The sequence below is a fragment of the Neospora caninum genome, chromosome Ia (assembly GCF_000208865.1).
Source record: "Neospora caninum Liverpool complete genome, chromosome Ia".
Lineage (NCBI taxonomy): Eukaryota > Apicomplexa > Conoidasida > Eucoccidiorida > Sarcocystidae > Neospora > Neospora caninum.
In genome coordinates this window covers 1,694,785-1,717,739 of record NC_018385.1, presented here as the reverse complement: position 1 = coordinate 1,717,739, position 22,955 = coordinate 1,694,785, and the positions used below count along the sequence as shown (strand labels likewise).

Sequence of the window (22,955 nt, the reverse complement as noted above, 5' to 3'; positions counted from 1 at the left end):
CTATCGCACAGAAAATGTGATTGGCAGGGTCTCTTTCTCTCGCCGGACTTGGCTTTCTTCATTTTTTCTCAAGAATGAAGCGGCGAGCCATCTCAGCCGCGTCTGTCGGGTACGTATCGGGCGTTGGAAGAAGACACGCTTTTCTATTCACGTAAAGCGCAAAAATCTGAATAGACAGGGATGGTCACTTCGAAGGCTCAGGAAAGTATTCTAAACACATTCCGCATTTTGAGTTAATCTCCCCCCGTCGCCGGCGTGCAAAAAAGCAGAGGCGTTCACCAAAGGCTCTCCATGGGAGAAAAGGCGGGAACAAGTTTACGCTCCAGCTTCTGCAGCCGTGGAGGATTTTGGCCATCACTCGCCCCATAAAGTGTTCTTGCCTGTGCACGTCCTCGATTGAAGAAGGAGCTTCCTAGAACTGTTCTGTAACGTTTGTGTATCCCGAGACAACGGACTCCGAGTAGAAAAAAGTTCACTTCGCGCCGTGTGCCAGAATAGGCAGGTGTGCTTTGATACCAGGCAGGTGCTTTACTGTTTCTCCGAATGGAGGAAGAAACCTCCCAGTAATTTTTGGTTTACTGATCGGCGATTCTCCTGTGGAATTCCTCTTTGGCATCCATCCCTTCTAAGCTATCGTTTAGAAAGTCTCGCACACGCGGGACATTCTCATTCGCGGTCAGGTCCGATATCCTATAAAAAGACTGTCCCGAAACAACAAGCCCCTTCTTAGCTGATTTGGTGTTTTCGGTCCGCAGGATCTCTCAGGTCTGGCTTTAACGCAGTGGTTCTCGTGTTACAGTTTTTGCCAGTGTTGTTTTCACTCTGCTGTAACAGCATAAAGCCGTCGAGCTGAAGTGCAGTCCCGAATTATTAGGTGGAATGATTAGGTTCTCTCCCCTGCTCGATTTCGTGTCGAGTGTTTTAACTCGACGTTAACTTGTTCCTGACCTTTGGCGGCCCGTAGAGTTCCGGTACAGGTCGTCAGCTGACGAATTTCTCGGCTTTTCGCCGCGTTCCAACATCTTACTTAGTTGGAACTCCCTCACGAGTCGAGAGATCTCGCTGGGTCTTTCGGCTCATCAACTCAGTCGCACCTGAACAGGCACAGAGCGCGTGCCCAGAAACTTTGCCTGCTGAATCGGTGCCAGCCCAAATACAATCCAGCTGTGGACTGCTGGGTCTCCGTACTGAACTTCCGAGTGAAGCTCCTTTTGCGAGCTGACACAGACTCTGTACGTGACACTGCACGAGTGCCAAGGGCCATTTGCAAAGGCGATTTACCGCAGCGGCCATGAACCCCTCTTTCGCAACTCCCAGTTCCATGCTTTGACTCTTACGAAGCGCGTATGCCTTCTAAGCAGAGGATCACGCTCGTTTATTTTGAAGAAGAACAAAGGGCTGCGGCCCTTTGCTCGGATGATAGGGCTTCGCGTTAGCCACTTCGTCGCAGAGAATGATGGTCGGTCCGCCTGCCTGGTCGAACCGGGCAGTCGCGCGAGCCCAGGAGGAAGAACACGAGGAGAGACGAAGACGGAAGGAACGCGAGTGGGAGGAAACTGAGTCTTTTGCGGAGGAGAGAGACAGCGACGTAGCTTTCTGTGGATCCGATGAGGATGAGGATTGCCATGATGACGCGTACTATGAGAAGCTCCAAAAAGATCAGTGGTCCCCCTTCGAGTGCGCATCGTCCTTTCAAGCGGCGAAAGACAGATTGATTCATGCCATAGGCAGATGTTTCGTAGCATACACCCTAGTGGTCTACAAGCGTCCTTGGCTAGTGAGTCACTGAGCACACGAGGGGTGAAGTTTCGCCGCCTTCACAGAGAGAAAGTGAGGTGAACCACTGGCGAGCAGGACGGATGTGTACACTTCCAGAAATCTGCGATCCCAAAGGTTGAACCGGCAACTACTCTTGCGTTCCCCTCCAATACCTTTTCCACGCTGGTCAGTATGTTCTGTGGTGCTCACCCGTCTTCGTTGGACTGCCCGGTTCCGAAGGGAATGTACGGTTTCGCTTCCGAACAGTTCTGTTCACACTTTCTTCATTTTAATCTTATGCATCATACTGTCCCGCCCTGACCCCGTAGGTCATCGCCCTCTCTCTCATGGTGTCCCTGCTTCTCGCCATTGGGATTCCACTCCGCCGCGTGGTGAAGGATGGAGAAAGACAGTACGCACTGCCTTGGACTCGTGCTCACAATGTAAGTCAGACGCAGGCTTATCAGAATCACGGATATGTTGCTGACAATCTGGCGCCTACAAGGACTCAAAAGTGTTGTGTGGAAGGTGAACACGGCCTTCCGACGAAAAAACCACGAGGCAAATGTAGACTCGTCCAGTTGCAGCCGACTATGGAAGAGATGACAGTACCGTTACCAACAAAAGGTAATTTGTCGCCATCAAGCCTCCTTCACAGAGTATACAGTGAATACAAACATATTGTTAGATCAAATGCCATATACAGGATAGGAGTGGATTTAGCTTTACTCAAAGTTCCGAACTTCGAGTGGAATGAAGCCAGCACAGCCGCTTTTTACGGGTAAATTATAAACGGAAAGGATCCCATTGACCAGGCGCTTAACTCCCATATGTATAGTCTTTTCCCCAGGCATGCTCGCCGAGCAGGGACTTGTGTCACTCGTTCCAAGACGCTGTCAACCTGAAATCTTAATTGCCACGGCTAAGCTTCAATCGAATGGAAAAAAATTCACTTTCCACCGCAGCCTGCACGAAATACGCCGACGACACTGCGGTACCACGAATAATGAATTGATCTGTTGTGAGTGTTTGGTCAGTTCTTCCACCAAAGATCACCTTCTGAGCAACGATTTTGAAAGGTTTGCTAGAACGGCGAGTAAGACTGGCGTGGCTGCATATGCCAGCTTTCTGTGTCGTGAGATTAGCTCTCGGGTCAAGTTTGTCTACGCTCTTTCTTAGATAACCTGGGGCTGAGAAGCATTCTACCAAGACAGGTGCCAATTAATCCTATCTGATCCATTCGATACAGTTCTCGGCATCGCGACCGATCGGTTCTTTAATATTGATAGACCGGTCCCATAGTTTTGCCTTCCACTTTGCACGGCACCCGCGTACAGGATGTGGGATGCTGTTTCGGCATGTGACCATTTCTCGTTTCGAAGGGCGTGTTCGTTATCGTTTTCAGGATTCGCTTCTTTATTCAAACATGTTCTATGGCAACCTGACGCGGACTGAGGTTATCTACGTCGTCGCAAACGTCGAAGACACGAATCTGCTTACCCGCGAGTTTCTTGACGCGCTGTGGACGTTCCATCTGGAAGTCCTGGAGCTGTCGGTTTCTGTCAAACCAGAGGAGGAGCTCATGGCAAATACCACTCTTCCGCCGCTCCTTTTCGATCAACTCGTGGGCGGCCTAGGCGTGCGCGACCCCAACAGACGTCCCCACGAGGACGACTTTTACTGGCCCCGCCGGCTACAAACCACAGAAGCGAACTCAGGCGATGCAAACGCCGCCGACTTTGCTGCAAGTTCCTTCCTTTCTCCCATACCCCTTCAGATTGCCTCGCAAATGTCCTCTCTTGTGCTGGGACCGGCTTTGCACGCTTCGGCCTCTCCAGCAAAAACAGATCTGGAGGTATCCAGCAGGGAAAAAATCACGGAAGCTTCGTCGGCCACCGTCTCTTCTGTCCGGAACGTGCCTCTCAGTACAGGCCGAGAGGACGACCATGCCGATCCTGTGGCTCCCCGAGGCGAAAGTGAGGCACGTTTCATTAGCAACGAGAATAAACATGCGGCCCTGGGGACCCTCCAGCGGGGGACAGATAATGTTCACCAGTCACGCCAAACGCCGGTCCTGTTTCGAAGCGAGCGAAATTTGTCCGTTACCGGAGACAACAAGGTTCCGGGTGTTCCACTTCAGAAACCCGCGGCCCTTGGAGCTACAGTAAGGGCGCTTGGAGTCACCGGAGGTTTCGGCATGAGCGAGTTTGGATGCGTCGAGACCCACGCTCCTGCAAAAGATCGAATCTCTGGTCTCGCCTGCCGGCCACCTCTGCCGCCTGGTCAGTATGGCTTTTCGAATCTCTGTCTGAAGGACAAGGTGGGAGTCTGTAATCCCCCTGAAGGGGTGCTCTTCATGTACAACGACCGCAGGTAAAAAATACTGTGTTGGCAAGCAGCGGGCGCCTTCAGAAGACACTTGTAGAGAGTTCCGAAGAGCAGAATAGGTTTCCTTTTCGAGCAATGCTGTTGACAAGTTTGCGCGAACTGACCAGTCGCATGGCAGAGTCGATTCTGGGTTACCGCGTCCACTTCCCAGAGACGAATGAGTCGGGATCGGCCGCCTTGTTCATATTTTTTTCCCAAAGGTAAAGTGCTGCAACTCGAGATGGTTCATCGCACTGTTGCAAGAACGTGCTGTGCGGATCAATGTTCTTTCCTCTCTTGCCGGTGTCTGGGCTACGAAACGCCTGGAACCATATGGGGATGCAAACACACATTAGGCAATTTGCCTCTGTGGAGTCACCCAGAGCGGTTGTGTGGCAATTTCAAAAGTTAAGTGGCACGTACGGAGGTACAACAAGCTTGCTCATTACCCATGCGCCCTCGTGCATCTCCCAGTGGTACCTCCACGGAAAATATCAGGTGGTCTGCTTGTCTGCCGTACGCAGGGAGTTCGGACAGCCCCTCGGTTATCCCCGGCATACCAGTTGGACGCTCGCAACCGAGACAATTACCGAGTTATGGATCAGCCAGAAAGGATTACGACTGAATGGAAACGGGTTTCAGGTTCGTGGAACTTCAGGCTTTGTGCTCCGATACACATTGTCAGACAAACCGCACATGAGGCCCGTCGCTCGCGCGTGGGAAGCAGCCCTGGTCAAGCTTGTCGAAAATTCCCGATGGCGGTTGCCTGGCGCGTCGATCTACTGCAAAACCGACCAAAGCTTGGGTACGGACGCGCGTTCTCCGGTGCTCTATCCTTTGTGTGTCCTCGCACGAGGCAATGGAGACGGTCGAGAGAGTGCTGCGCATCTAAACCAAATCTGTCGAGACTGTGCCACCCTTTGATATGAAATTCGTTGTCAGAGTAGCAACTGCAGGTTCAAAGATGCATGTAGTGCACCAGTGAGAAAGAGAGAGGGCGCCGTGAGAACAAGTAGGACAAAGTGTGTAGGTAGACAAAAAGGGGGATCGTCCCGTGCTACCTCTCGGGAATTTCCAGATGTCGTAGCCTATATCTTTGTATCCATTTTTTTCAACGTTTGGAAGAGAAATGTTCGGTCGAGCTCTTTGTTAGCGGTTCCAGTACAGAAAAGAGGTACCGCAGAGCCCGTTCAACTCAGCCACTGGCCTAGCGCCCTCTTGTTTCTGTGCGTTTGATTCCAGAAGAAGGCCTCTCGTCTAGCACGGGCTTCAAGGGGAGCACGGACATTTTGTTTGTCTTAGCTGCAGGCACTCTCATCTTTGGCTACGTGGGGTTGGTAACGTTTAGCACGAATCACTTTCGCAGCAAGATGCTCGTTTCCGTCATGGGAGCAACGGCGGCCGCCCTTGGATATTGCGGAGGTGCGGGTTTGTGTTACCTCGTGGGACTTGAGCACACGACGACGGCCACCGCCGCGCCTTTCCTTGTTATGGGTATTGGCGTCGATGACGTGTTTGTCATTATCAACTCCTATTCGCTCACGTTTACGAGAACAGTCGCGAAGGAACGGTTGACAATCACAATGCGAGACTCTGGGTTATCGATAACGATAACAACCCTTACGAGCATCATTAGCTTCGCCATTGGCGCGACTTCCCCCTACCTGGCGATCCGAAATTTCTGTTGGATTACCGCCGCCGGTATCCTTGGAGGTTATCTCATGTGCATCACGTTTTTCCTCGCCTGCCTGTCGATCGACGCCTACTACGAAGAACGCCGCCAACAAACGATGGCGCGATGCTGCCTTCTGCCGGTCCGCCGACCGCCGGAAACCGGAGTTCAGCGGGCACGAGGCGGACCTCTCGAAACTGAAGACGCGTTCAGCGGCAGTGAAGGATCACGTAAAAGGAGACCCGGCAATGGCTGGGTAGGTGGCCTTCAGTCTTCAGGATTCAGGTTCTCATTACCTTACACTGAGGACAAGAAGTACCTCGCGACGGCCAGGCACTCGTTACTCAACCAGCATGCGAGCACAGTATACGAGTGCGTAACCCTGCAAGTGGCTATGGAGATGACTAAAGGGTGTGAGTTGTCCGCGCGAAGGCAGAGACCCGGAAGCGACGACGACAGTTGTGGCCGTTTGTCGGATGCTCCGGCACGGCCGGCAAGAGAACCAAAGAGAACTCCGAAAAAGCGAGTCGCCAAGGCAAAAGCTAAGCAGAAAGCCGCAGTTAAAGAGGAGTGTGACGCAAGTCACCTGCAGCACCCGGCCTCTGGGTCCGAGAGAGGAGCTTCAACGGCCGCGGAAAACGCGCCGCCCTCTCTAGAGCCCGCGACAGGCGCGGGGAGGCGCGGGGCTGCTAAAGCCAAGGCGAAGGCTAAGCAGAAGGGCGTTTTGCGGGCCGCTACCCCTCCTGATGCAAGTAAATCAATACCGAACGCGACTCCTAATTTGCAGAAACAGGAGGAATCGAAAGATGCCCACGACAGTTCCACCGAGTCAGCGGCAGGCCGACAGCGACGTGTTCCGCCGAGAGGCGCACGTAAGCTCGTCGCCGAGTTGCAACCGACGAAACGCGGAAAAAAAGGAGGCAAATCGATATCAGATGCAACGGCAAATTCAGAGAGAGGCAGTCACACCTATGCAGAAGAAAAGACGCAGGGAAATCTGGGTCACGAAGCGACGTGTGTGCACCCCAGAACACCGAAAGGCGCCGCTGCTGAAGCAGAGATGAACACAAAGCAGATGTCGAATGCCTCGCTCTCGTCCTCCGATAGTTCTTCGGAAGACGAGCCCCCCAGTGAAGTGGGAGAAGGCCTGTATCGACGGGGCGAAAATGCGAGAGCACGTGCGGCATCCCGAGCGGCAGACCGTGGGCGGCGGTGCACAGGTTTCCTAAATCCCAGAGAGCTCTCTGCAGTCGCGTTTCCACGCCAAGGCGGCATCGTGAGAAGAACTAACGGAGCGAAAGGAGCGCGAAATCTAGGACAGGGCAAGAAGGGGCGGACCCTCCAAACGAGATGCCCCCGGCAGAAACTCGGAGCGGCAGGCCCTCGACCTCGAGACGCCCGTCCCTCCATCTGCCGGCGGGGATCCGCAAACGCTCTGCCGGCTTTTCGAGATCCGAGAGGCAGAGATGCAGCGAGAAACCGCGAGGCGGACGAGGAGACTGGCACCTCCGTGCCTGGCGCCTGTGGAGGCGCGCACGAGCAGCCGCTGGGGCTGAAAGAGCAGTTGAAGAAACTACTAGACATGGCTGAACAGCGACAGTTCAACCCTCATCAGACAGAAGAGGAAAAGGCAGACGCACAGATCGCCGAAGCTCTAGGCCCCGTCCTGCAGGGAAAGCCTGCCGCAACTGTTGGCCCAGGCGCAGTCGTGGTCCTCGCCATTGAAGAGCAGCTGCGTCAGAATCGGCTCGAGACTGGTGTCGAGCAACCCCGGCCGAAGGCAAAGGCCACCTTAAGGAGGGTTCGTATGAACAGGAGAACCAAGCGTATTGACCACGAGGGAGATGAAGAGAGTGCAGAACTTAAAGGGGAAAGCGAAGAAAGGAAACCCCAAGCCAGAAGCAAAGAAGAGAAACCCGTCGACGCTTTCCGCCTCTCTCTCTCTCCGGAAGACCCGGGCGAAGGACACGACCCTTGTGGTGCTTCCGAGGAAAACTGTACGGACAGACAGCGGTTGACTGAGGAAGGTGAAGCAAACCGGGCAGAAACGAACCAGGGCTTGCCGCCTGAAGCTCCAGAACACGTAGACGGGGGGGATGTGCGGCCACGTAAGAGACACCGCCGTGTGGATCTCCTGAAGATCCTTACTGTCGAAGACCTCGCAGAACCTCCGGGAAATGTTGGCAGAAGGCTGCGATTGATCGTTCTCCGGACTGTCGGTCGCATGCTGCTGAGCCCGTGGATAAAAGTCTTCTTGCTCATCGGGTTCGCTGCCGTGTTTGCCGTAGCGCTCACAGGCTGTTCTAGGCTCAGAAAAGGGCTCGATCCACGACACCTCTCACCAGATCGGTCGCCTCTCCGAGTTAGTTCTGCACAAGCACGAGTCACGCTCCTGGAAACGATACTCTAGTTCTGTTGATCTCCATTCGCACACATACGGTTAGAGGCCAACGAAGCCTTAGCTCAGCTTGTAACGAAGGCAATATTTGCCTCATGGCGGGGAAGGCTATGCGTTATGACAGTCCAGCATGTCCAAACCTCATTTGAATGAAGACTCGGGGCAACTAGCGAAACGCTCTGAGCTTCAATCGCCGTAAAAAAGAGGTGCGGCCGTGTGCCACAAGACGAAGCCTTCTCTACAGTGTAGGGGATGGCAACAGGGCTGGGCATCCGGGAGACTGTAGCGCTAACTCTTTTTCAGGCCCGTTCTAGGAGTTATTCAGTTTCAGTGACGCTGAAGGGCCAGATCATGATTGAGATGAAAGCCCCGGTCCCCTTGAGCTTCGTTTTTCTCGCGTCGCGCTAAAACACAATGTCTGTTTGCGTAGATCTGTCGCCCACATTTGCAATATCCGTGAAAACGAGCACAGTTCGGGGACGGACGGCCACGGTGCGAACGAAGCAAGATCTTCGTGGGCTCTTCTGTTTCACCAGAATAACCCCTGTCATGTGCGCACTCCTCCTTTTCGACTTCCTGCAGAAATTCTTTGACGCCCAAGAGTTCTTTTTCAATAACTACGGCGACCCAGTAAAAATTTTCTTCACCAGCCCGAGGGACATTTGTTCACGGACCTTCAAGGTGAGTTTTTTCGACCGGCACTCTGGGCGACTCCCCCCGAGTGTCTCTCTCCCTCTCTGGTCGATGGGGAGTTTACGCTCAGCTTTGTGCGTTGCGTGCTCGTTCTTCATACTTTTCTACGGCCATAAACGGGCACGACCCGGTGGTCCGTGAAAGACGGAGGCATGTTTCTGCCCACATTCTGCAAAATACTTTTCTGCCGTCAGCCAGTCTCGTACAAGCGTAAGTTTGTGTAAGCAGGAAAGCAATCCCAATTCAGGTTTGGATATGGAGAACATTGATTCGGCCCTGCGCTGTGTTGGCTTCGGCGTGCAGTCAGAATATGCGTGGCTACACCAGAAGCTGGAATCGAGAGGCTATACGCGCCATCTGGTTGACGGACTTCACGTTTTTCTTTCGTCTCCCTTGGGGGCGTATGGCCCAGAGAACAACCCAGTAACATGCATGCGGATGTAAGTCAGTCGCTTGGTTCGCCCGCGCGCGTGATTTTCTCTTTCGTTGCTTCTACGTTCGGGTGTCGCTCACTGTTTGATCGACTGTACCTGCGCGGGGAGGGAGGGTGCAGTCTAAGGCGCCTCAGTTCCAGGAACCTGTCGAGTGCACGCCGCCGCTGAGGAGTAAGGACCAAACGAAAATCGCTTTTCTAGACGTGGCTATTACGTTGTCGACGGCGGCGACCGATGCTTACTCGCGTCGGTACTTGTACAAGTACATACTTATATATATATATATATAAATATATATATATATATATAGGATATACATAATGCTTAACTACGTGATGAACGTATATGTATATATATATATATATATATATATATATGCATAATTAAAATCGACACACAATACTACGAATCTCACGTATACGTATGTATGCATTCTATATACATACCTGTGAGTGTACAGTAGGGTAGAATTGCAAACGTGTTAAGGTTTAGGTCCACGTACAGTACGTGACCTATTCGGTACACCCTAACCTATAGAGTTCTTTCCTGACGATACCTGTGCAAAAGGCGCTGTCCTTCACTTTGAAACAGGCACGGACAGTCCCTGGCACATATGAGTATACATCTGTCAAAGGACTAAATTGGAAACGGTGACATAGACAGTCTGACACAGCAGAGGCAAATTGAACTTTTCCTTTTTTCCAGCAGTTGGCGGGTCCTGTTCGAAAGCATGCAGACCTTGCCGTACCCTGCCAAGCAGATGGCGTCGTTTTTTGCATGTCCGAGAAATCAAACATGCTTTTGATTTTTGCAGCTTGCGGTCATGGCTTCAAACTCCAATGGGGGCGAACTTCGCATCCCAGTTTGCCTGGCAAGGGGACAGCGAACTCCGCGCATTTCAAACCCTGCTCATTCCCGTCTATTTCCCAACCTCTGAGGAGTCAAGTAATTTCATGGTCTCTCTCAGGTGAGGTGCATAATGAGAACCCTTTCCTTGCGTCCTCTCAGGATTCCATTTTACGAGCAACGACTGGAACTGGTCTTCATTGAAGTCCGATACAGAAATCAGCGGCGCATCACCAGCTCGGGACGAGTAATCCAATTTGTCTTGCGTAACGAAAGAATATGCCACTGCACACCTCGCTCCCTCGGTCCTCTCATGCGACTCCACGAATCTCTCCAGGGCGTTGACTGGCTGTTCACGTCGATTTGTCCCTTTGCCCGGGAAATCGTATCTGAATTCTGCAAACACAAGGTTTATCCATAAAACATAGAGAGCCCTCCGACTTTGGGAGACGGGTCCACGTGAAAGGCATCGGAGGCGGGCTCAACCGTAACATCAGGCACGCGATGAATTCTTCCTTCGTCGGCCTCGCATGCAGAGCGATGTTGACGTGCAATTTACTTGTATTGTTACAGACGGGATCTGCAAAGTTTCAAGGCAGCGGATGCTCACGCGTACAACCGGCTCTTTGTCTTTTATGAATCGGACACAAGCATCTTGTCAAGCACTCTCGCCAACATGGCGTGGGCGGGCTGTGCCGTTCTTATTGTAAGTCGTCGCTTTCGGAGTTCTCCAGGCAACCGAGGCGAGGTTTTCCGTTCACCAGAAATGACACGATGCCACGCTTTCTGGGACGCCGCCGCGGTTCCGCGCAAACTGAGAGACCCACGCGCGAAAGGCACGGTGGCTGTTCGTTCGAATTGGCTGTTCGGAAAGCGGAACATAAACCTGGTTGTGGCGAGTCTCCCGCCTGCAGATGAAAGAACCGTTTTGTACTCGGTGAGGTTGGTTTCCTCCAGGAGAAAATTCTTTTGAATGATAAAACAATTTTATTTACTTAGGCTCTCAAGGTTCAGCCTCAGTCTCCCAAATAGGCAGAGCAGTTTTGCACTTCTGACGCAGGTCGGTTCCATTGGAGGCGCTGTCGTATTGGGATCTCTACATCGCGTTCTGTTTGTCGATCCTGACCCGTATTGCGTCGCGCAGGTTTCCGTTTTATTGCTGCCCTCCCTCTGGAGCGCCATTATGGTTATTGTCATCCTTGTCCTGATCGATGTCTCCATCATCGGCTTCATGCACTTCTGGGACCTTCCGCTAAATATGCTCACCATGGTCAACCTCATCATCTCCATAGGTGAGGGTGCCCCATGCGCTGGTGTGAAAGATGACGGAGTCCCGGCTAGTTCGGTCGGGAGTCAGAACTTTTTCTCGCATCTAGTTCTCTTTCTCTTCTGCTCAGCTCCTGCCACAGCAACAGAAGGTCGGCCGTGTAGGTCGGCCGTGTCCAATTTCTTGTCGAAGGAGGCAAGACGTGGAGATATAGACATGAAAACCGCGTTTCCAACTTCGTGTCAATGTTGAGCCTCCATGTATGCTAGTAAAAACACGGTGGCGCTGGCTAAACGGTAGACCTAGCGTCCACCCATCCCGATCACTTAAATCAAAAGTGATACTACGGTGAACACCGGCATCGGATCGCTTTCCACGTGAGTCCTCCTCTCTCGTCGTCTTGCGTCGGTACTGTTTGTGTCGTTCGCTTTCTCTTCAATCTTCCTAGTCTGTTCTCCTGCTGATTTCCTGCGGTCAGGCTTCGCGATTGACTACGCCACTCACATCTGCCATACATTCTGCCACTGCGTTGGACGAACGCGGGACCTGAGGGTTTTCGAGACGCTTGTTCTGATTGGGAATCCAATCTTTCACGGGGTTTTATCCACCCTGCTCGGCGTGTCTGTTCTTGCTTTTACCAGATCGTATGTTCTCCGAGTCTTCTTCAAAATGATGACTCTTGTTCTTGTGCTTGCCTTCGCTCACGGCGTCATCCTCCTTCCTGTCCTACTCAGTCTCGTCGGCCCCATGGATCCGCGGAAGGAACCCGTGAAACGAGCTCTAAAAAATTTCGTCAGGGGACTTCGAAGCAAAGGCCGCACGGAAAGGTCAAAATAAAGTGCCGCGGAATCGATAGCGTAGTGTTTTTGACACAGGGCTGTAGGTGTTGGATACAGCCAAAGTCGTGCATCCTTAGGCGCGCACAGGTGCTGTGGTGGCAAAAACAACGAGCGTTTTGAACAGGTCAGTCGTTATAGAGGTTGAAGGGTAAGCAGAACTGCGCGGTAACCTGGGATGCGGAGGGACATTACACAGTGAGGAGACCACCTTTTCCCCTTTTTTATGGTGCATGTTGGTAGGACTGCGCTCGTGTTCGGGCTCTCTGTTGTACTGTCCAATGGACTTCTCTAGACACGCTCTTGTGCGGCAAAATGCGAAGTCCTTCTCAATGGGATCGAACGCCATGTGTCAAAAACAGTTGAATGTACGAAAGGTGACACGGGGTGACACGGCGGCTGCCAGCGGGTGCCGCTTAGCTGGCCAGGCGCCTGCAATATTGTTGTCTTTGTTTGCGGATCGAGTTGTCACTTCTACTGCCCCCCTATTTTCTCCTGAATTCGCTCGTTTGAGTGACAATTAACCGCTAAGATACAATCATCCAAGATATATGTATCTGTCTCAGGGTTTCGGGAGTAAAGACAACATCCGAACTCCCATAGTCGAGACACTCAGATGACTAACGAGGAGCCTGCTACAAGTCAGTGCATCGCCCGCCAAGTGAGAGGCAAGGCCCGATAAATCCTTTTTAATGTCTCGTCGGACGCTGAGAATTACACAGCTGACAGTGCTGGATTTCAAGTTTGAAAACTTCCACGAAAAACAGTGGAGTGCTGCTCCCAGTTCCTGTGTCGCCCGTGTTGTCTGTATCCGTGGGAGTAGATAGGGCCATCAAACGAACGCGTAATCAGGCGAAGTTCTCAGTGGCATTTGCGGCTCTACAGCGCACTCTGACGGGGTGAAGTGAATACTCGCAAACCACTGTGTTTGGTGGCGGTCTTACCTTCGACTCCGCATACTATGCTAGAAAATACCCCTCAGTCACGATATAAAGTGGTGTTATGAACCAGGTGAGGCCAAGAAGACTAACCGTGTATTCCGTACAGACTACCATCTGGAAGGCACTATAACAGAGGATATGATTTGCGCGACCAGCGGCCGCTACGAGCTTCGAAAGCCGCTATCTTTTCTTGTTCCACCAAGAAGACATCTGATCCACCCAGCCTTTCGTTTCCATGTGGAAAAGCGCGTGACTCGGCCGGAGACCTCGCACGGAGCGAAAGCGAAGTGGACACATTTCGTGATAGGACTTGTGCGTCACCGTACCCCAAGCCAGTCAAAACAGACGAAAGCACCCACAAGGTGAAATGATCCACTATTTAACTATCAGGCTCAAGAGCGGTATGAGAGGAACTTAATTTGGAGGGCTCCTGAATCGCAATTTTTGCCGCACGTGTGTCTACGCAGCAGATCGGCTAGATTGTTCATATTCGAAACGGTTCCCGTTCCAAACGAATAGCACATCACTTCTCCAGGACAGGTTCCTCTTTCTGTGCTTGCCAGTGTAGACTGCTATCTATGTTACGCTTGTACGCCCTCTGTTAGTGTCGATCGCTTCACCAGTGCAATTAAGGTCGAGGGAGTAGACACTTTTTTCGGGAAATCGAGAGGTTCTTCTCGGTCCACGAGACGATTGCAAAGCGCGTCTTACGCGCATCCACCACCTTAAAAGCGGTTGCTTGCGTCCAAGAAGTTTCTGTGCTCACCGAAAGAAAGGATTGAGTGAATTCCTGGCCAGAAACGCATGGAAGCGACTTTCCCTAAAAATTCAAGGGCGCGGCGCAACTTCGCGCAACTCTTCTTGTCTCACGCTTCGAACAGCGAAGCGGCTCTCTTGAATTGTTGGGCATTTGTATTCCAGAGCTCTTCCCAAAATACCTGTCGGCGAAAACTCACCTGGGAACAGAAACCGGAAAGAGCAAGCGAAAAAAAAGGCGACGCGACCAGCACGTTCGCCCCTCACAGGATGGCTGCATGCGCATGCCCGTCCATGCAGAAACCCGTTTCCGCGCTTGCCTGTTTTAGAACAAACAGAAGGAGAGAGAACCTGCGCGCGTGTCCGTCATGTTGCTGCAGATTTTGGAAATGTCTTCATTTCTGCTGACCCCTTCTTGGCCTCAACGGCGTCCCTCTCCCCGCTCCTTTTCTGGCGACTTGCTTGGCCCCCTTCTTCGCGCGCGTTCGCGCCGACTCTCCCGTTGCCGACAGTCGCCAGGGTGTCTCCTCAGCTAAAGGAGCAATTGAATTTCCGACTCCATTTCGTTCCTTCCTGCCCGATATCTCCACAAGTAAAGATGCTTTCACATAGAAAAATTTACATGTGGACCGGTAGATAATCTTGTCCTGTGTTTGCGCTGTCGTCCCAACTTAAAAGCCGCAGCGCCTTCAATACCTCCGATTGATGGCCCCATCTGCGCGCCCCAGCAGGAGCGTGAGTTGTCATTGCATCTCCGTTTGCTCTCTTCACTGGCCTTGTTGCCTGCGCTCTCTCCTCGTGTCGATCTGTCCTGCGTAGCGCCTCTGGCTGACGGCGTCCGGGGTCCGAGTGCACTTCCTCCGAACGGATGCGTCTCGCGTTCTTCGTTTCTGCTTCTACAAGGCAGTCAAAAAAGAGCGCCAAACGCCCAGTTGCCGAGACGCGGATGGAGCGCGGGGAGTCGCAGACCAAGCAAAAGCGCCGAGCAGAGGCAATGCCCACTGCGGCGCGGCGCATGCATGCGCCACAAGGTAGAGACCAAGCCAAGGGGAAGAAGCTCTTGGAGTTGTGCCTGGCGACGAAAAACACAAACCCCAGACAAAGTGGCTCCGAAACGCTTTCAGTGTTTAGACACTCGAAGCTGCGCAACGGAGCGCAAGGCAAGGCCGCCAGAACCGACCAAGGAAAACCCTTCCGAAAGCGTCGACCGCAGGCCAAGGCGCCGCGTCTCGCTTGGCATGAGAGCGACGGAGAGGAGGAAGAAGAAAAGGAAGGAGCGGAGGAAGAAGATAGTGAAGAGGGAGAAGAGGAAGAAGATAGTGAAGAGGGAGAAGAGGAAGAAGGTAGTGAAGAGGGAGAAGAGGAAGAAGATAGTGAAGAGGGAGAAGAGGAAGAAGATAGTGAAGAGGGAGAAGAGGAAGAAGATAGTGAAGAGGGAGAAGAGGAAGAAGATAGTGAAGAGGGAGAAGAGGAAGAAGGTAGTGAAGAGGGAGAAGAGGAAGAAGATAGTGAAGAGGGAGAAGAGGAAGAAGATAGTGAAGAGGGAGAAGACAGAGAACAGGAGACCGATGCAGCATCGTGTAGGAAGCCGGGAGATCCGGACACGCTCTCCGGTTCCTCGCTCCTCGCTTCACGCGGAAAGAGAGCGAAAGAAAACGGTGCAGCGCCGGGGAGCTCGGCAATGCGTGCGTCGTCTTCCGTGAAAAGAAAGAGGTCGAGGGCCGAGGCTGTCTCTGAGGACGAGTCTTCTTCCTCTCCCGCCAGCGAGACTGAAGAGCCAAGTGCGGCAGGCTCGGCCTGGACAAGCGAGAACGGGCCGTCGTTCGCGTCGCTCGGCGTGCCACGCGCGTTGATTCGCACGGCGGCTTCTCTCCACATCTTCCATCCGTCCCCGATTCAAGTCCTTGCTCTGCCGCATGCGTTGCGCGGGAAGAATGTGTGCGGCCTTGCGCCCACGGGGAGTGGCAAGACGCTCGGCTACTGCTGGCCGCTGCTGCAGAGAATCGGCCGTGGCGAGGGTCACGCCTTCATGGGTCTTGTCTTGCTTCCTGCGCGAGAACTCGCGATTCAGGTGAGCTTGCGTACGCGTCCGGCGACCGGGAGGTTCCACAGCGGGAGGGAGCGTCCGTCGCCGGGGACGAGTGCTTGTATTCATGTCGTTTCGTCGGTTTCTGCAAACACCTCCGTGTGCTTGCACGGATCTTTCAGATAAAGGCGCAGAACGCTTTCTGCTGAACACGATCTACGTGTGTCCGTTTCGTACGAACTCTCTTCCAGGCCACCACGCACACGTGTAGACCAAACACCGCCCGGGGGTCGAGACCCCCACGACACCTGGTCCACGGGGATATGGTGCACGTTCTGTGGCAACGCGTTGTCCCCAAAAAACGTCTCGGCGAGGATTCCCATCCCTGTCGTGGGCTCTCCCTGTCGTGGGCTCTCCCTGTCGCGGGCTCTCCCTGTCGTGGGCTCTCCCTTTTTCCCCGGCGCTGTGATCCACCTTTCGAGTTCCCTCGGTGCGGTTTGCGGCGGCTCAGGTCCTCGACCAGTTCCGGATCTACGGCGCCCAGCTGGGCGCGCGGGTGTGCCTCCTCCTCGGGGGGCGAGATCTCGTGGAGGAAGGCAAACTGCTCGACCAGTGCCCACACATTGTGATTGGCACGCCTGGGCGGGTGTCGGACCACGTTCAGAACGCGCCGGAGCGGATGAAGAAGCGCCTGTCTCTGGTGGACGTTTTGGTCTTGGACGAGGCCGATCGCCTCCTCTCCGATGAGTTCGAAGACGACCTGAAAACCATTCTCGCTTGCGTTCCGACCTCATCGCAAGGCCGGCAGACCTTGCTGTTCTCAGCCACCGTCAGCCCAGCGTTGCTTGCGCTGCAGCGGCGCTTCGGCGATGACGCGATGCTCTTGGTGGACGCCCATCGGACGAACCAACCTGCGTTGCCGAACCTCTCCCACTTTTACTTGTTTGTGCCCGCGCGCATGCAGCCGGTCTATCTACTGTACCTCCTGGAACACACGCCGCCGTTCTGTTCAGACAGAGGCATCGTCTTCGCCGGCTCCGTACGACAGACGCAGCAGATTTGCACCACCCTGGAGATTCTCAAGCAAGCAGCCACGCCGCTCCACTCACTCATGGAGCAGCGAAAGCGCGTCGCGTGTCTGGAGAAATTCCGCAGCGAAACATCGCGGCTGCTGATTTGCACGGACGTTGCCGGGAGAGGCCTCGATCTCCCTCGCGTTGAGTTCGTCATCAATATGCAAGTTCCTGGAAAGGCTCAGGACTACGTTCACCGGACTGGACGTACAGCCCGAGCAGGCCGGAAGGGCGTGGCCCTGACCTTCGTGGTGAGGAAGGCTGAACTCAGCGCAGAGAAACAGAGGGAATGCGATGAAAGACCAAAAGATACCACGACCAGAGAGCCGCTGCGTCTTTTTCTCGTGAGCCCTCTGTCGCGCGCGTCAGACGGCTCGGCGGCGCACCGTGTGCTTTGCGGAAGAGGGCGGTCCTTCGTTCCTGTGTAGTCTACTTTGGATGTCGAGACCGTTCCGACTCGAAAAACGCTCTAGAATCTGTGCTGGGCAGCGGAGAGAGACGTCGTGCATCTGGCGAGTGCTTCTGGAGATCAGCGACACCTATTTTGTTCTCTTTTTTGCGTTTTTGTGGTTCTTTTCCGTAGGACCCCAAGTCTGTCAGAGCTGTCCACCGGATCGAGGCACTGATCAACACTCAGTTGCAGCCGCTCTCGTCGATAAATGAGCAGGATGTTTTGAAGTTCCTGAGCAATTACAGCAAGGTCGTGCAGAAGTCTCTTTTGTTTTTGAATGAAATCGGCTTCGACGAGAAAGCTGAACAACACGAAGAATACACAAAGGCTTTCAAGGAAGCGCGAAGGAAACGCCGTGCACAGAAGGCAGAAATCGCAAATGCTGTTCCAGTGTGATTGCGTCCCCGTTCGAAACGCTCCCTCGTGGACCGAACTTTCTTGTTTTTGAACTCATGTGCAACCTCTGTTCACCTCTTCTCCTTCCGGTGGTGGCTCCGCGGAATCGAAAAAAACGGTGGCACTTTGATCGACTCGCGCGGCTGAAGTGCTTTTGCCGGGTAATGATGGCCGACACCCTCTCTGGCGGCGCATCGCTTGACGCACGGGCCACAAGAGAAAGCGTGAAGTCTGCACAAGTGAACAAACTGTCGTCTCTTCGACAGGAGCATCTAAAGGATTAGCGAATAGAAAAGGAAGCGTGAGAGCGAACGCCAGAGCCTTTCCAGAGTCCGTCCAGAGTAGACTTTCCGCGAGAGGGGTGACGGGTCTAAAATGCTGGACGGGTGCGACGAAGTGTCTCCCTGTTGCCCCCAGCATTCAAGACAACGGACCACCATCAGAAGACACTCGACCTAGAAACCTCCAGTCTCCCTGCATGCCTACTGGCTGTGAAGATGGACCACATAAGCGGTCCCACGGTGGAAGCAGCAGTTCGGTCCTGAGCTCGCGTAGATTTTCTCGTGTTTTCACTGTACGGAAACATCGCTACGGCTCGGCATCCTTTTACTGGGAGGAGCGAGCGTTCGTCGATCCCATTCCTCGTTTCCCTGTAGAGCGGCATATATGCAAAGATTCGATCTGAACACAAGACCAAGTCGACGTCAGTCTTCCGGAGCGGCTGCGGGCTGAGTCGACAGAGAGATGTGGTTTGTCGGAACTGAGCAGTGCGTTGTCTGCGACTAAAGTTCTGAGTTGCGAGTCCTGAAGGCCTCTCTTTACCGAGGCGTTTTTGAGGCACGTGAGGTCGTCACGCCTCGCACTCTCGCGCCTGCCACAGAAAACGCTCGCAGGGGTCTTCTGCGTCTTCTCCACAACTCGCAATCAACTTTCTGTAGTTAATGATCTCCGTCGTCACAATGATATACCGTCGACGCGGGGGCGGCTTGGCTGCTGGCGCCCCTTGATGTGCCCGCCGTTCCTGCTCTTGAAATTGCTGCTGCTTGACGATCTCCATCTCGTTCAGTCTACGAATCGCAGCGATTTCCGCGTAGGTGACGCCGCCAAGATACATGACCATGACCGTTTCCACGGAGCCGTCGCCGTCGGGAGACGCGTCTCTTTGCTGGCGCCGTTGAAGTGGCTGCTGCAGAGCCTGGAGCGAGTCGATCGGCGAGGGTTGCTGCTGGCGGACCTCCATCGCAGGTCCCCACAGCTGAGACAAAATGTGCGGGATCGACCGCCAGCCGTTCGGCTGATCGTGCAGGAACTGAAGGAGACTGAGAGAGACAAACGCGTGCACACACGCACAGACAAAGAGGCCCAAACGGGGCGTCAGCCTTCTCCCCTGAAGGTGTCTCTGCGCTGGTTTCCTTTCTCGGGACTTTCTCTGAGTCGATGCTACCCCACGTTCTCTCTCTCTCACTACAGGCCTCCCTCCCGCCACGTATCCACTGAGCCCGGAACGCAGCCGAGCTCTCCTGAAAGGACCGAAATGTGCGCGCTTGGGTTCTGCGCTTGCGTCCAGATGTCGCCGCGTAGGCAGGAAGCGACGCACGCTCGTCGAAAGCGCGTACACGACCTTCCGTCAGCCAGCGCACGCGGGCGTCGCAGTCCCAGTCTCAAAGCCTTGCGCTGGGCGCGCGACGACCGGCATGGTCACTCTGGGGACTGCGACGCTATTTACCGGTCTTTCGCAGGCGCCCGCAGGGACGTGCATGCAGAGGAGAGACGAGAGACAGGTAGTCAGCAACGCGTGAGCCTGGTGCATATAGCCGAGCAGCTTTCTGTCATTCTCTCTAGGTTGCCTTCTGTTCGTCGCATGCCAGGCGAGCAGCGCACCCCTGGACACATTTTGCATCTGAATGTGTGTCTCTCCAGATCCGGCGAATGTTCGTGCATGCGCGTGGTGTACACCGGTGCACGCCTGCGTACGAAGGCAGGCTTCACTGCGTTTCGAACAGGGGCTGCGTTCCTCCTTACCGTACGGACAGGGGCGCATATCCTGAGCACGCGTAGGCAATGTCGTCGACGGACTGTTCCTCGTCGACAAGCAACTTGCAGTCTTTTTTCAGCGCCTTCCAGCTTCCAGCCGCGCTGCCTCCCGCTCCGCCGACGCCGTCGGCCTGCCGCAGAAGGCCCGCCTTTTGGAGGTGGGACATGCGTACGGCTTCGCGGAGGCCGTGCTGGTGAATCAACCCTTTTCGGAGGCCTTCGAGTTGCTTGCCTTTGAGACCGCCGTTGACGACTGAAGCGAGACAGAGGAGACGATACACGTCCTCGACGCACGGCGCCGCTGCGGGCTTGGCCGGATGGACGGAGACACCCACTGCAGAGCTGTCGCCGAGCCCGAGAGCGCCGGGGCCGGAGCCCCGCGGAGTCGCCCCAGGCGTGGTCCACCAGAGGCCGCCTGACGGGGCGGTGGCGTCTATCATGTTGTCCAGTTCAGTCAGGAGTGCGGCGCTGAGCGTCGCTCCAGAGCTGGAGCTCGTCGCGCTGCCGGCGGACTGCAGCAGTTCGTCTTCGAGCGTGAGGCGCCTGAAGAAGGCCGGGTCCTTCGCCACGGAGGCGAGGAAGGAGGCGAGTCGGACGTGGAGCGACAGGGACGAGTGCTCCTGCTGCTTCACTTTGAACTTGTTCATGAAGACGGAAATCTCCTGAATGGACCGCAGCTCGTCCTTCTCTTTGTAGGTCTGCTGAATTTCATTGGCCACGCGATGGAGGTGCGCGCCGACAGCCGACTGGTGGAGGTCGCGCAGCGTCGCAAAGAGGCCGTCGGACGACAGAGGAACTTTCTGGCGGCGCCCGCCGGGGAGCAAGACCGGATGCGCCTTCGACCCTGGAGCCGCTGCTCCGGCCTCCCCGCTCGCTTGCTTCTGCTGGAGGAGTTGCTGCGGTACTTCCACGGCCGCGGAATCAATGCCGAAGACCACGTCGAGGAGCGCCTCGTAGGTGAAGGCCGAGCACAAGGGCGTAACCAGGTCCGAGCGACGGTCGACGAGAACAAGCATGTCGACGTGGACTGCAGGCCTGGCACCCGCCGTCGCACTTCTTCCCGCCTGCCGCAGCGCGGCTGTCTCCGAAGAGCCTCTGTTGCCTGTGGGCTGAGCCGGATCACGCCCGGACTCTGCGAAATCGGCCCCGGCGCCCTGTCCCAGGCTCGATGTCTCTGCGTCGCCCGCCTTTCCCTCTGAAGCGCTTCCTGCTTTGCTCGACGTGGACGATCCGCTCCTCCGGTTTTCCCCGTCGGCGCCTGCGCTCGCGGGAGACGCTGCGGCCTTGGACGCTTCGTCGCCCGCCCGGTGGGGCTGGGAGCCTGGCCCGTCGTCAGGTGTCTCTAGAGGGCTTCCCAGATCTTCCGGACTCAAGGCAAAGCGCACGGGGGGAGCGACCGGCGCGAGGTGCTCCAGCAGCTCTTCACTTCCGTCTTCGCCGTGGAAAACGCCCCTGCTGTCGGCGCCAAAGACGCCGCCTGTCCTGCCGCCGCTCGTGGCCCACAAGGCACTCCCCGAAGCTGCGGCCTCGCCCCATAGGGCCTGCTGCTGCGCCGCCGCCTGCTTCTCCTTCCGCTGCTGAATGAGATGGTCAGCGACGGTCTTGGCGGCGCTGCCGAGACACCGCAAATGCGGAATGACCGAGTTCTGTTGCAGCTCCTGCTGCAACAGCTGGACGGCGGCGGCCGCATGCAGGCACGGGGAAGGGTCGCCAAAGACGTGGATGTCGCGAAACGAGTTCTGGAGCTCCAGAGACAGCACATCCGGAGCGAGAGGAAAGAAGTAGATCGGGCAGCCCGCCACGGTTGTGCTTTCGAGGTTGAGTTGAAGCGTGGACGAAGTCGCTGGGGTGGAGCCCCCTGGCGCGTTGAAGAGAAGCGAGTTCGTGAGAGCTGCGGGAAGGCTGCTCAGATTGGACATGAGCGAAGAAGATGCTGACGCGGAGGTCACCGAGGCAGGCAGAGGCGGCGGATTTGAGAGGAGCCGTCGCAGTTCGCTGGCCAAGAAGTCTGAAGACGACGGAATGAAGAGCACCACGTAGTGTCGCCCTGACGGCGAGAAGCAGGACGGGGGCGGGAAGGACGAGAAGGGCGAGACGGAGGACGAAGAAAGGGACGGCGGCTGCGTCGGCTGGTAGGTCTTTTCGATGAAATGGATGTGCTGGACAAGCAGAGGCAGAAGCGCCAGACGGGGGCGACAAACGAAGAGGACGAACGGCGCTGCGGCGGCTCCCGCAGAGAGAGAATTCGCGGGCACGGGAAACGCCCGCAACGGATAGCAGCGATCTACGCCGTGCTGCTGGAGAGTCGGGGCATCCACCAAAAGCGACAACGGACCCGCGAGTTTCTCATCCAGCAGAAGGAACTTTCGCCCCACTAGCGTGCTTAACGAGTCCAAGAAGCATCGTCGGGAAAACGCGGCTATGGGAGATGTCACCGCAGCGGCCGCGACGGCCGAAGCCGCAGAAGACTGGGAAGACGGCAGAGACGAGGCTGGTGCGGCGCGGGGCGGAGCAGTCGACATCGCCTCCCCTGTCAGGGTTTCTGCAGACGAGGCGACGTTCCGAGGCGGCGGCGAACCGAGAGCGAATGCGGAGGGTGGAGTGTGCGACGCCGGAAAGGAAATCATGGCGACCGAAAAATGGAGAAAACCCCACGGCGGGAGCTTCGGGAAAAAGAGAAAGCACTCGGTACTCCACACACACACACACACAGCCTCCGGGAGGTGACCACTTCCCCAAAGCACAAGAGAGGCGGCGGCCCGGGGAGGGTGGGCTGCGAGTCTACTGGTCCTCGAATAGGGCCACAAAGGTCACGTGGCATGAACAGGCGACGTGTCCTGCAGCTACATCTCAAAGAACGAAAGTGAAGAGTTGGAAACGGCTCCTTTTTTGCGGGCCTCCCGTCTCAAGGGTGAACACTGACTTACGGGTGACCTTGTGCACAGCAACGGACAACGACGCGGCTCCGCGGGGCACCCTGGCTGTACACGGCAGAATTCGAAAAAAA

At 55.2% G+C, this 22,955-nt stretch overlaps 3 protein-coding genes across 3 annotated transcripts; 2 read left to right on the top strand and 1 right to left on the bottom strand.

Annotated features, from left to right (window-relative positions):
• Window positions 1–1,453: 1,453 nt before the first annotated feature.
• NCLIV_001860 (sterol sensing 5-transmembrane protein, related) lies at window positions 1,454–12,272 on the top strand (the record flags this gene model as incomplete). Its single annotated transcript, XM_003879684.1, has 11 exons — window positions 1,454–1,777; window positions 2,088–2,201; window positions 3,164–4,040; window positions 4,811–4,930; window positions 5,368–7,598; window positions 8,778–8,876; window positions 9,192–9,328; window positions 10,137–10,289; window positions 10,742–10,874; window positions 11,313–11,460; window positions 11,914–12,272. 11 exons carry the CDS (start codon window positions 1,454–1,456, stop codon window positions 12,270–12,272), a joined length of 4,695 nt encoding a protein of 1,564 aa, XP_003879733.1.
• Window positions 12,273–14,914: 2,642 nt separating this feature from the next.
• NCLIV_001850 (putative ATP-dependent RNA helicase) lies at window positions 14,915–17,914 on the top strand (the record flags this gene model as incomplete). The annotated part of the gene is made up of 3 exons (XM_003879683.1): window positions 14,915–16,039; window positions 16,506–17,318; window positions 17,651–17,914. The coding sequence occupies 3 exons, from the start codon at window positions 14,915–14,917 to the stop codon at window positions 17,912–17,914; spliced, it is 2,202 nt and encodes a 733-aa protein (XP_003879732.1).
• Window positions 17,915–18,764: 850 nt separating this feature from the next.
• NCLIV_001840 (putative sec1 family domain-containing protein) lies at window positions 18,765–22,575 on the bottom strand (the record flags this gene model as incomplete). The annotated part of the gene is made up of 2 exons (XM_003879682.1): window positions 18,765–19,233; window positions 19,937–22,575. 2 exons carry the CDS (start codon window positions 22,573–22,575, stop codon window positions 18,765–18,767), a joined length of 3,108 nt encoding a protein of 1,035 aa, XP_003879731.1.
• Between the last annotated feature and the right edge of the window lie 380 nt (window positions 22,576–22,955).